Below are 12856 nucleotides of genomic sequence, written 5' to 3' on the forward strand. Positions count from 1 at the left end.
CATGAAGGGCATGGATAAGAACCAAGATTCTGCAGCCAGATACCAGGGATCCGATGGCTGCTGTGTAAGACTGTCAACCTCCCTGGGCGCCAACGACCGCTAAGATGGGGCTGCGGCCCCTGTGTCAGGGGTGTGTGATGTGGCTTAGAAGAGAACAGGCAGGGGAAGGTCGGGGTTCGGAACCAGGCGCCCTTCACAAGCATCGCCAGCTCCGCGGTGGCCTGAGAGCCATCAGCTTTGGGAAGAATCAATCCTGGAGGCGAGGAGGCGAGGAGGCGAGGAGGCGAGGAGGCGAGGAGGCGAGGAGGCGAGGAGGCGAGGAGGCGAGGCGGGGAGGCGGGGAGGCGGGGAGGCGGGGAGGCGGGGAGGCGGGGAGGCGGGGAGGCGGGGAGGCGGGGAGGCGGGGAGAAGGGGCGGACCCCACCCCGGGCGGCGGCACCGCGGGGCCAGGCGGGGCGGGCCGGGCGGCGCGAGTCGGGGGCGGGGCGGCGGCGCAGCGTCGTCGTCGTCGTCGTCGTCCCCGCCTCCTCCCTAGGGGCCGCGTCGGAGGCTCGGCAGCGGCTGCGCTCACAGCCCGAGGAGAGCGGCTGGCCCGGCGGCGGCGGCGGCGGCGGCGGCGGCCACTGAGACCCACCCGAGGCGCGTCCCCGCCAGCCTCCCGGCGCCCCCAGGCCTCAGCGCCCGCGCCCCTTCAGCTCGCTCGCTCACTCGCCCTTCTTCTCTGCGACCGGCTGCGCCATGGCGTTGGCGTTGGCTGCGCTGGCGGCGGTCGAGCCGGCCTCCGGCAGCCGGTACCAGCAGGTGAGCAGCGCCTGGTGTCTCCCCGGACCCTGGAACCGGTCCCTGCCGTCCCCTCCCGCCGCTTCAGGCCTCCTCTGCGGCCCCGCCTGTGGCCAACTCGGCGCCGCGGCTTGGCAGGCCGCGCTGGGCCTGGGCGGGCCGGCCGGGCCCCGGGCTCGGATTCGAGGCGGCCGCGACCCGGGGCGGGTCTGGCGCGGTGGAAAAACCTCCGCCCCGGAGCGTTTCGCACTTCCCACGGCGGGCGGGTCCCGGGGTCAGAACCCACGACCCTCCCGAGGCGTCGACCTGGGGGCCTTCAGGTTTTCTTTTACCACCGTGGGTTTGATGTCACTGGAAAGAAAAAAAAAAAAAGGATGAAATGGAAAAGGAAACTATGTGGAGAGGAAAGATTAAAATCGCTGCGACTGCTGCCGACAGCTCTCCGCAGCGAGATGCGATTACTCAGGGTTTCAGAGCCTAGTCTGCTTGTCGAAACCCATCCCCCTCGCCTCCGTTTTAAGACAAAAGTCAAAATGCGACAAGGGACAAGCCCGCAGTTTGCAGTAGATTTTTAAAAGGCGGCATTTAACTGGTGATGCCACTAAAATGTCGAGCTACGTTGAAGACTGCAGGGCGTGTGCCTGAGTGTGTGTTTTTAAATCTTGGAAATGACGTTTAAAGATACTGAATATTGTAGCTGCGGAGGCAGTGTGTGGGGATCATTGGATTATTATCTCCGGTATGATTTTTAAATTGAGGTCCTAGGAAGAAGAGCTGCTTGTTTTACTCGCCTCTGTCTGTAGCCGGGTTTCCCTCGGAAATTAAGAAAAACATTCTGCAGGATTTTTAGAGGTATTTCATCTTACACATCATAATTGTGGGAATTGAGCCAGTTGATTGGAACCGCAAATAACGGCTTGCGTTTTTGTTTCAAATGCTTTCAGTATAATTTGCGTACGAATGGCAATCGTGCTTTTATGAAATTAAATGGCCTATCATAGATGATCCACAGTTTCATATTTTAGACGTAAGGACAATCAATACGATTAAAGCATCTAGATTAACCCTGGTGGGGCCAGTTACTAGGTTGTTTTGCCGTCGTCAGCCCTGTGTTGTAATTTCCGCCCTCCTACAGCCCGACTCCCGATATGACTGGTTAAGAATTTAGCTTACTGGTTTCATAAGCACGCCCAAATTGTGGCAATGCAGTCTAGTCCTTAGATCTTTCACAGCCTGGGGTCTGGCACGTTCTTTTTTGTATGACCTTGGCTAAGGCTCATGATTCCTGCCTGCTTTAGTAAAATACAAGTGACAGGTATCAATTATCTGTCATCAAGGTGTTCGCAAATCACATGTACCCCATAGTGTAATTTAATTCATTCTTTTCATCCTGCCTTGGATAAGGCAAACAAGCAGAACGCTATGGCTTTTCTTTGTGCTGCCATCTTCTTGAGCTCTTAGGTAATGCTGATACACTGCTAGAATACAAAAAAATTTGTGGAGTATCACGATTGCGTATTTCTCAGTGTCGTGTTTAATAGCTTTAAATATGCAGAATTGAGGTATGTTAGGGACAGACCATCTTTTTTTTTAAATCATTATTTTGAAGAAACCTTCAAAAGAATGAAAAAAAGAACTGATCTTACTAGAAAAATTGCAAAATATGAAAGCCAAACCCCACAACAAAAACCTATCACGGATAGATAGCCTAAGTTAATATTTTGGTGTGTATCCTTGTGGACTTATAGCTATGTAAATACACAGAAGTATAGGTCAGTATACATGTGTACAGATAAAGAAAGCTAATATTGATTGAGCATTTACTATGTGCCAGTCATGGTACTAAGTGCTTTATATCCATTATTTCACTTAATCCTCACAAAACCCCTTTGAGGCAGGATTGGTACTGTATAGATGACCGAAGTCAAGACTGCCAAGAGGCTCAGTAACTTGCTCAAGGTCACAGCTTCTAAGTAGTGATTACAAGGATAAAATACACATGTACCTCCTTAAAAACACAGGCTTATGGTCCAAATATAGGCATATACATTAGCAGATATATCCATGTGCATATGTATTCTCTTATGCATCCATGCATACATACACAGGTACATCTTCGTACACATGCCCCTGATTATACCTGCACACACTTTGTGCATAAATGCACAGGTATGTTTATATACTCACATGTTCTCAAACACATGTGCATCCACTAATTTGCATTATGTGTATTGTGCACATATATGTACAAAGGCACACACTATAACTACATAATAAGATGGGTTCGTATTTTAATGTCTGCATAGTGGGCATTTGTATGGCTGAACCAGAATTTAATCAGTTGCCTATTGTTGGTCTCTAAGGGTGTTTATAATTTTTTTCAGTCACTGAAGTTTCTTTTACATACATCTTCAACTATTTCTTTAGTATAAAGTTCGAGGTGTGGAAATGCTTGGTGAGAGGATATACATATTTAAAAGGCTTTTGAATTATGGAATGTTGGTGAATTGTCCAGGCAACTTGATCGGAGCATGATACTCTCGTTGTCACAAAGGGCCCTTTTGACTTCTATTTGATCTGGTTAATCAAACTGAGCTGGTCATCTAACAAGGTAAGTGTAATGGAAAACTGTATGATTCATTCATAAATGCAAACAATGCTTTTGCCTTTATGGTCTTTTGATTGATAGAGCAATATGTGCAATACAACTTGAATTTTTAGCGTCATGACAGACTACACAGGTAGGCTGGGCTCATAGGTTCCCTGTGGCTTTATTTATTTTTTCTCTTTTTGCATTTTGAAGCTGAGATTGTGTGTCCAAACATTCTGAAGCACTGTTTAGAAAGGTCTAGGTAGATCCAATCTTGAGAAACCTGTTGTGTGTTGCTTTCTTTGAGGAACATTTATTCCTGTTCATCCATTCTAAGCCCTCTTTGCCTCACTACGGTAGATCTTTGGCTATATCATTAATTTTGCCAAATACTTCTTGAAATGTTTTGAGATATTTGGATTTAAATCCAGTGAAAGTAGGCAACTATAATATTTGCCATAGAGGCTTAAAAACAGACTGCAGAATGTTTTGCTTTAGATTTGACTCATTGTCTGCTAAAGAAGTTGCCTGTTTGTGGACATCACTAATAAGTTCATACTGTAGTCTGATGACGTTGTAGAGCAACTTTGGGAAAAGGAGGTTTTGATAGATGAGGGAAAGAGTTTCATCTCAAGCAGGCCAAACCATTTTCATGTTAGATGACGTCGCAATCCTGGAAGAAGGAGCAAATGGTGCCTGTGTGTTTTATTTTTTTAGTTTCAAAAGACATTTTAATTATATCATGGAATGCCCCTTAGAATGTTATATCAAGATTTAAAGGTTTTGCTGTATTTGTGGCCTATATGGCCAATGATCAAAGAAAATTTTTATAATACTGAGAAAATGGGTAGAATGATTTCTTAGAAAAAATTTTTAGTTGTGGTAAAATATACATGAAGTTCACCTTTAGTAATTTTTTTGTGTGTATGTGGAAATACTGGGGATAGAACCCAGGACCTTGTGCATGCTAAACATGCACTCTCCCACTGAGCTATACCCTAACCCCAATTTTAACTATTTTTAAGTGTAAAGTTAGTTCAGTGGTGTTAAGTACAGTCACACTGTTGGGCAGCTTTCACCACCACTCATTTCTAGAAACTCCATACTCATTAAACAGTAATCTCTATTTCCCCTTTCCCAAGCCCCTGACAGCGATCATTCTACTTTCTGTGAATCTGATTACTGTAAGTGCCTCGTATAAGTACATTCATATAGTATTTGTTCTTTCTGACTGGCTTATTTCACTTAGCATGATGTCCTTAAGGTTCATCCATGTTGTGGCATGTGTCAGAATTTCCTTCCATTTAAGGCTGAATAATATTCCGTTGTATGTGTATACCACATTTTGTATATCCACTTTTAGCCATTGTGAATAATCCTGCTATGAACATGGATGAACAAGTATCAAATAAGTCCCAGCTTTCAGTTCTTTTGGATATATACCCAGAAGTGGAATTGTTGGTTCATATGGTAATGCTATTTTAATTTTTTTGAGGAACTGCCATACTGTTTTCCATAGTGATGCACCATTTTACATTCCTACCAGCAGGGCACAAGGATTCCAATTTTTTCACATGCTCATCAACACTTGTTATTTTCTGTTTGTGTATGTGTGTGTTTTTGATAAAGCCATCTTAATGGGTGTGAAGTGGCATCTCACTATGGTTTTGGTTTGCATTTCGCTAGTGATCAGTGATATTAGCATCTTTTTGTGTGTTTGTTGAACAACTATATACCATTGGAGAAATGTTTATTTAAGTCCTTTGCCAATTTTTTGAGTTGGGTTGTTTGCTTTTTTTTGTTAAATTGTAGGAGTAGTTTCTTTTTCTTTTAAATTGAAGTATAGTATAGTTGATTTACAATATTGTGTTAGTTTCAGGTGTACAGCATAGTGTTTCAGTATTTTTGCAAATTAGACTCCATTATAGGATATTACAAGATAATGAGTATAATTTCCTGTATGTGTATACCCTTGTTGCCTTTTATATATAGTAGTTTGTATCTGCTAATCCTGTACCCCTAGTTTGTCCCTCCCTCCTTTGCTCTCCACTTTGGTAACTACAAGTTTGTTTTTTCTATTTGTGAGTCTGTTTTGTATATGTCTTCATTTATATTATTTTAGATTCTACATATAAGTGATATCATACTGTATCTTTGACTTGTTTTACTAAGCATAATATTCTCTAGGTCCATCCAGTTTGCTATAAATGGCAATATTTCATTCTTTATGGCCAAGTAATACTCCATCACATATATGTATACTGCTTTGATCAGTAATCCAGTCATCTGTTGATGGGACTTGGGTTGCTTCTAGGAGTAATATCTTAATATTTATTTACATTTTCAACTTTTTCTATGAAAATTTCAAACGTATACAAAAGTATACTGTAATAAACCTTATGCACGCATCACTCAGCTTCAACAATTATCAACAAATGGCTAATCTTTTTCATTTGTACTCCCTACCATTATTTTGGAGTAAACCCTAGAAATTATATCATTTCATCCATAAATATTTTTGTGTATAATTCTAAAAGATATAATAGTATGATATTTTAAGCAGATACTATCCCATGAGGAATATATAATGAGAGCACATTTGTAATTTGTTATGAACCAGGATTTGTGAGTGTCAAAAGGGGCAAATCTGCAACTGTCCATTGTATTTGACTTACTCTTGGTGAGGTGCTCTAGGAAATCCTGGCGTTATCCAAACTGATGCCACCCACTTTTTTGCCTGCACATAAATTCAAATTACTTTATCTTTGACACCAATTATATTACTCTATATTAAACTAGATTATAAAATAAATCCTACCATGAGAGTGATTTTGTACTTTTGTTAATAAAAGAAAGGAAGACTTGAAGAACTTATTTATTTGTTCTTAGGGCTTTAAAATAATTACTTTGATTTCTTAATGACTTATTCTTACATATCTTTGAACAAGTACCACTGTTTAGTGGAACCATATTCTTGTAGTAGTGGATGATGCCCCTTTAGATAAAGCACCTTTTAACTCTTTAATTAGAGGTTAATGCTGAGAAGCAGCTTGATGATCTTCTCTTTATTCTCACGTCATTTTGCCAACATGCCAGGCGATTGGTAATACCATGTATTGAATCTGTTGAACTTTACACACTCCAGTTGTAATTGCTTCTTGAGGCAGTTTAGATAGAAGTACAGTGTGTGTTGTTGCCTTCACCAAGTGTAGTAATAAAGCGAGTGTTAACCAGACATCACTTAGCACATCCTGCTGTTACAATTAAGCTGACTCATTTTTTCTGAATAACAGAATTTTATTGTAATTCTAAATACTAGATCTAAATACTGATCAATCTCAAGATGTTTCTAGTGAAATAATTTTCTTACTGATTAAAGCAGTTTCTTTCACATGTATTACATATTTATTCCCTACTGGCAATTTAGTATAATCTTTGACAGTGTTTCTTTTAAATTCATATATTGCAATAATGTCAGTAGTTAATCAGAGGCTTGAATGTGATTTGATGGCCTTTTCTGGAGATTGGATAGTTTATGAATAGAAATACAAAGTTTAGGAAATGGTTTCTGTTTAATAACATTTTTATTTTACTTGTCATTCAGTGCTTAAATGTGGCATTTAAATATTAAGCGTTTTGTGTTATAAAATAGTACACATATACATTCTTCATACATTGGAGACAGACAGTAACTTTGTAAAGGAAAACTTGATTTCCCTTCCCTTCCAGTCTCTCCTCAAAGATATAACTGCTTCTTAAATTTGGTGTGCATTCTTCGGGCTTCTTTCTTTTCCTTAAAAAAAAAAAAGAATGTTAAAAATTTAAAAAGTAAACTTAACTTTCTGTAGCATTTTTAGATTTTCAGGAACATTGATGATAGTAGTTTCTGTATACCCCAGACACAGTTTCCCTTTTAACATCTTACATTAGTATGGTACATTTGTGACTATTAATGAACTAATATTAATATGTTGTTATTAACTAAAGTCTATACTTTATTTAGATTTTCAGTTTTTATCTGTGTCCTTTTTCTGTTCCACCATCCTGTACAGGTTACCACATTACACTTGGTCATCACGTCTCCTTAGACTCCTCTGGGCTGTGACAGTTTCTCAGGTTTTCTTTGTTTTTGATGACCTCGTCAGTATGAGGAATATTGGTCAGGTATTTGTAGAATGTTTCTTAATTGGGATTTGTCAGATGCTTTTCCCATGATTAGACTGGGGTGGTGGGGTTTGGGGAGGAAGACCACAGAGGTAAGGTGCTGTTTTTGTCACATCATACCACGAACGCATACTATCAGCACGGCTTATCACTGTTGATATTGACCTTGATCATCTGGCTGAAGTAGTGTTTGTCAGACCTCTCTATTGTAAAATGACTCTTCCCACCCCTCCACCCCCCTTTCTGTACTGTGCTCTTCGAAAGGAAGTCACTGTGGTCACTAAGCACAATCCATACTTAAGGATTGGAGAGTTAAGCTCCACCACTACATTGAGAGCAGAGTATCTATGTAAATTATTTGGAATTTTTCTGCATGGGACATTTGTCTCTTCTCCATTAATTTATTTATTCAGTGATACTAGTGTGGACTCATTTATTTTGTTTTTTGGGTTATAAGCTAATACTGCTTTATTTTGTTGCTCAAATTGTTCAGCTTTGGTTGTTGGGATCTCTTTCAATTGGCACTTATATCCCTTTGACAGAACTCCATCTTTGTGGTTTTTTAAAGCCCTTTGGCACCAGTCTCACCATGTGTATTTTTTGTGCCATCCTAGAATCAGCTGTTTCTCCAAGGAGCCCTGGTTCCTTTTATTGGAGAATGATATTAGAAACCAAGATCTGTGCTTGTTGCTGTTAGTGTGTTAGGGCTTCTGGGCCTTCCAGGCTGACAGAGTAAAGCGATGTATATGTGTATGCATGTCCATAAGCATTTCTGTATGTAACCATCTGTATCTATATTAAACTAACTGACTCTGCATGGATCACTCCAGCCTCCTGCTCTCTCTTATCTTTAAACTTCTACTCCAACAGTGAGAAACCTGGCTTCTCCCACCTGCCGTCCATTTACTTAATTTAACTTCAGTTTTAATATACATGTCTAGCTGTATCAGAATCGTTAACTCACACCCTTGTGGGAAACAGTTTTACCAACTAGACGACAGGGCATACGTACAGTTTCTTTTACCTTGGTCCTGCAGACTTGACTCATTCCCAGGGTTACTTAGGTTAGCACCTTTTCTTCTCACCTTCTTCAGTGAGGTTGTTTGATAAATTTATAATACAGTTAGATTGTTTCATCACATTCTGCATACCATCCTGAGAACCACTAACCACCTAAGTGTTTTTTTTTTAATTTCACATGCATTAAAGTTCACTCTGTGCTATAAAGTTCCTTAGGTCTTGACAAATGCCTTTTTCTGTTTTTGTTTTTTAAACAGTACTTTTAAAGAAAAGTGGTAAGAGTTATTTCTCTTATTTTCCAAATTTTCTACTAATGATCATGTTTTGCTTTTTTTTTGAAAAAAAATTCCTTAAAATTTTTTTTGTTTGTGAATAATTTCAAACTTACAGAAAGTTGCAAGAATAGCATAAAATAATGCCCATGTCTTATCCATTGCCCTGATGCATCCTAAACAGAAAGGTTTGATTAACAGTGAATATAATCCTATAAAAATTGAAAGCACTACAGATAAAACCCAAGTCCCCTGAACCACCACAATTCTTTCTCAGTTGAATTCAGTGCTTATTTTGCTGTTTACTTTGTTACTAGATTTTAAAAATTTGTTTTGTCCTTGTTAAATTTAGGTGAAAATTCTGCAGACTGGGTAATCAGTGATACAGTGTTCTTAGTATTTTGAAGTTTTCATTTTAGGAGCTTTATGGTATTGTATCCAGATTTTTCACGTATCTGTGTTAAAAAGCAGTTTTTGAAGCTTGTGACATACACTGCAGTATTGGGAAGGCTCACCTTGGGCCCTGTCTAAGTAGAGACTTATTCAGGAGAGCAAAAAAGGACTGTATCAACACATCTAATCAGTAATATACTGTGTAGCTTCTGCCATGAAGTAAGTAGGTGTCGTATGACTGTGGGCAAGAACTTTAATTTCCTTCTAGCCTTATTTTCTTTTGTATAATGAAGTAGTTTAGTAGTTAGATTATTTTGACTCCTTCACGCTTATGATTGATTGTTTTTGTGCTCAGAAGCTGGTGGCTTTGACCCAAAGGGATAGCATTTTATTGATGATTTAGCAAATATCTTTCATGATGAATAATTATTTTTTAAAGTGGTGTCAGTAAATAAAGATGGATGATTTTATGTCCAGTAGATTTTTTTTAAATTATGCATGGTTTAAAAATATAGAGAAATCTTAATAGTATGTTTTAAAAGAATGAGTCACTGATGAGTAGAGTATTGTTCCATAATTTTGCAGTAGTTAAAACATTCTGTTTGTAAATCTTTTCCTTCTGGTCAACTTCAAACAACCATTGTATATCATGACAAAAAATTAATGATGCTATTAGAAAGCAGGAAACTTAATTGATAGTTAAAATTTTTCTCAAATAAACTTTTAAAAAGCAATTTTAGGTTCACAATAAAATTAAGTCTTTTAAAAGCAAGAAAATATTTTAAAGTTTTCATAGCTTTTTTAAAGAAACTGACTCGATTTCTGGTATTATTACTCACTTTTAGTAGTTTCACTTTCAGAATTCTGGAAAATCTGCTTGTGTTATCATAGAAACAGCATAAGAAGTATGGCTTGAGGGCTGTCTGCAGCCTTCAAGGTCTTATACATGATTACTGTTTGATAGGAGATTCTTTTCAACACTTTTGTCCTTGTGAAGTTGAATTGCATTTTCAGATACAGTATTTTAGAGGGTACCTACTTAAAATCACTTCTCAGTCATGCAGGTGAGGGTGGACAGCATTAATGCTCTTAAAACACATTGGTCCAGTTTCATCTTAGGTGAGAGAGTTAATGGAGGTGATCACAGTTAAGTGATGTTATGATCTTTACAGCCATCTTGTCACCATTCAGCTGTGGCCAAAATGACTAGCTGAGTCAAGGGGGAGAAAAGGCAATTTATGCTGGGGGTGAAAGGTAATCAATCATGGGTTTATTACATTAGCATCTGCCATTGTTTGGGAGGTTAGAACATTTTTTATTTTTTGTGGATCATGTTTAATGTAGTCCAAGTGCCATTTTAAGTTTAAGACTTCACATTTTATTGAAAGTATTTAAGGGAGAATCTTAATTGTGTTTGAAAGGATCTTGTACCTAGTTAATGCTGTAGTTAATTCTGAGAAGTGAACTTTTTTCCTCTGTGAAAAATACAGACGGACTTTCAAATGCTACAGTGATATTATGAAAGAATATTTAATGTTGAAGGAAGAGTCTACCATGGAGTGAGTGCAAAAAGTTGTAAGATTATTTGTATTCCCCCAGAAGGCTAGAAGGACATCTGGAAGATGATATTGTGGTTTTATTTTCTTCTTTATATTTCTGCCAGATTTTCTCCTTGTGAACTTAGGAATTTTGTAATCAAGAAAAAAAGTATTTTTTTAGAAGTCCCATTGTGCTGTTTATTATTATAAAAATGTTACTTTTATGCTTGTCTTAGAGTATGTATAGAGTTAAAAGTGTCAAGCTACCATTCATCAAAGACTTCATCCTATGAGCCATTTGTAATTTAATTAATAAGGCATTTCTGAAGTTCCGACCTGCATGTTTAAACATTAAGGAATGAAAACGAATGTACCACAGGCCTTCCTAATTAAAAGTTTACTGAGCGCCTGTAGATTGCTGCTTTGTCTGTTCTCTCTCCTTCCTATCTTCCCTTCCTTTTTTTCTTCTTTCCCTTACATTTAATACCCAGCACAATTTAACACATACAGTAAGTATTCACTAAATACCTGTTTAGTGACTTCAGTCCTTTTAGAATGTATTATGATATAATGTTAATTAGATTAAGTCAGAGAACAAGATAGTGGATAAAAGGCATCATTTTGAGATGGACGAGATCACCCGGTTGCAGAGACTTCTAGGAAGCTACTGAGAAGATACTAGAGCCTGGCCTTGAAGGAAGGGTAAGATACAGATGCGAGAGGCCAGGACTTGGGAGTGGGTGGAGGTCGACTCTAATGATTTGTTGTTTGCCATGGCAAGCTTGTTTCAGTTCCTAGAATATGTCACTCTCTCTGGCCAGGAGGCCTCCTCTCACCCTGTTGCCTCTACCCGGAATGCTCTCTTCTTTCTAGCCTCCACCTCAGTTTAGGTAGTCTGTCCTAAGGGGAATTTGAGTACCTCCCCTCTCCCGCAGTTAGGTTAGTTTCCCCTGAACATGAGAGTCCCCTTTTGTGACACGTTTTGTAATCACATTTTAATCTTTGTTTCTTTTTATTTAGTTTTTATATCTTACATATATAGGTTAGGGTCAAATCTTACAGGCTTATTACCAAAAACAGGAGTCTCCTGCTTACTTGCCTGCTCCTTAGCTCTTTAAGCTGTTTCTTTCTACTGTTTTGCTGTTATCCTTATAGGTTAAAAAAAACACATTTATCATGTGCGACTTCTTGATTTTTCAGTTTTCAGTATTTAAAAAATTGACTCACCACTGTGGGATATAAGGATTTAGCTTTCTTTTAGCATCCTCCTACAACTGCATATACTCCACTTCCTGACCCTCCATTTTTCTAATATAGTTATATCTATAATGTAGTTAGATCACTGTTTAGTGTTTACAATAATTGAGAATAATAAAGGCTGTTCACAGCTGATGTATGTTGTTTGCTGTGGTTACTTTTCCTTGCCTGGTAGTACCTAATTTTTTCTAAAGTTAACAGATTTTTTTGTTTGTTTGTTTGGCTTATTTTCTATATACATATTGTAAGTTGCTTATAGTATAAATCCATCCTCAGACTCTAACCTATTAATCTTAATAGTTTTTTGATACATTCAAACACACATCAGGTATTTTATTGATTTCATTGTTGAGTTAGGAAGTGGGTACGTGCATCTTTCCTTCCTGGCTTTTGACCTGCTCTAGAAGGCTGCTCTCAAGGCCTCCTGTTTAGTTGTCATCCTGGGGAATTTCCTTTTTAATTGAAGACCCTTCCCTTGAGTCACATCTTTTTTTTTTTCTTTCTTGGATTATTGTCTCACTTCCATGGAGTACACCCTCCAGTATCTTTCTGAGAAAGAATGCACAGGGGTTAAACTTTTTTTTTTTTGAGGCTTTGAACATCTAAGACCTTTTTTTTTTCAAATCTTCACTCTTACTTAGACAGTTCTGGGTTGGAAACATTTCCCTTCAGAATTTTGAATTCTTATGCTCCATTGCCTCCTGGGTTCCACTACTAGGAAGACTGAAGTCAGTTGTGACGTCTAATTCTTTAGATGTTGTCTACTTTCTCTGTCTCTCTGGAGGCCTTTAGGAGCTGCTTTTTGTCCCCAGTGTTGTTAAATTTCACTATGTTACACCTTG

At 38.9% G+C, this 12856-nt stretch overlaps 1 protein-coding gene across 1 annotated transcript in view; it reads left to right on the forward strand.

Moving 5' to 3' along the window:
• The first annotated feature begins 510 nt into the window (after positions 1-510).
• NDFIP1 (Nedd4 family interacting protein 1) overlaps positions 511-12856 on the forward strand; it is a 45918-nt gene continuing 33572 nt past the window's right edge. Inside the window, exon 1 of the mRNA XM_032477017.1 lies at positions 511-801. Within this exon, the coding sequence (XP_032332908.1) occupies positions 739-801 (63 nt within the window). The 5' untranslated portion in view covers positions 511-738. The remainder of the gene's footprint in view (positions 802-12856) is intronic.

This window comes from Camelus ferus, chromosome 3 (genome assembly GCF_009834535.1).
Source record: "Camelus ferus isolate YT-003-E chromosome 3, BCGSAC_Cfer_1.0, whole genome shotgun sequence".
In the NCBI taxonomy this organism is placed as follows: domain Eukaryota; kingdom Metazoa; phylum Chordata; class Mammalia; order Artiodactyla; family Camelidae; genus Camelus; species Camelus ferus.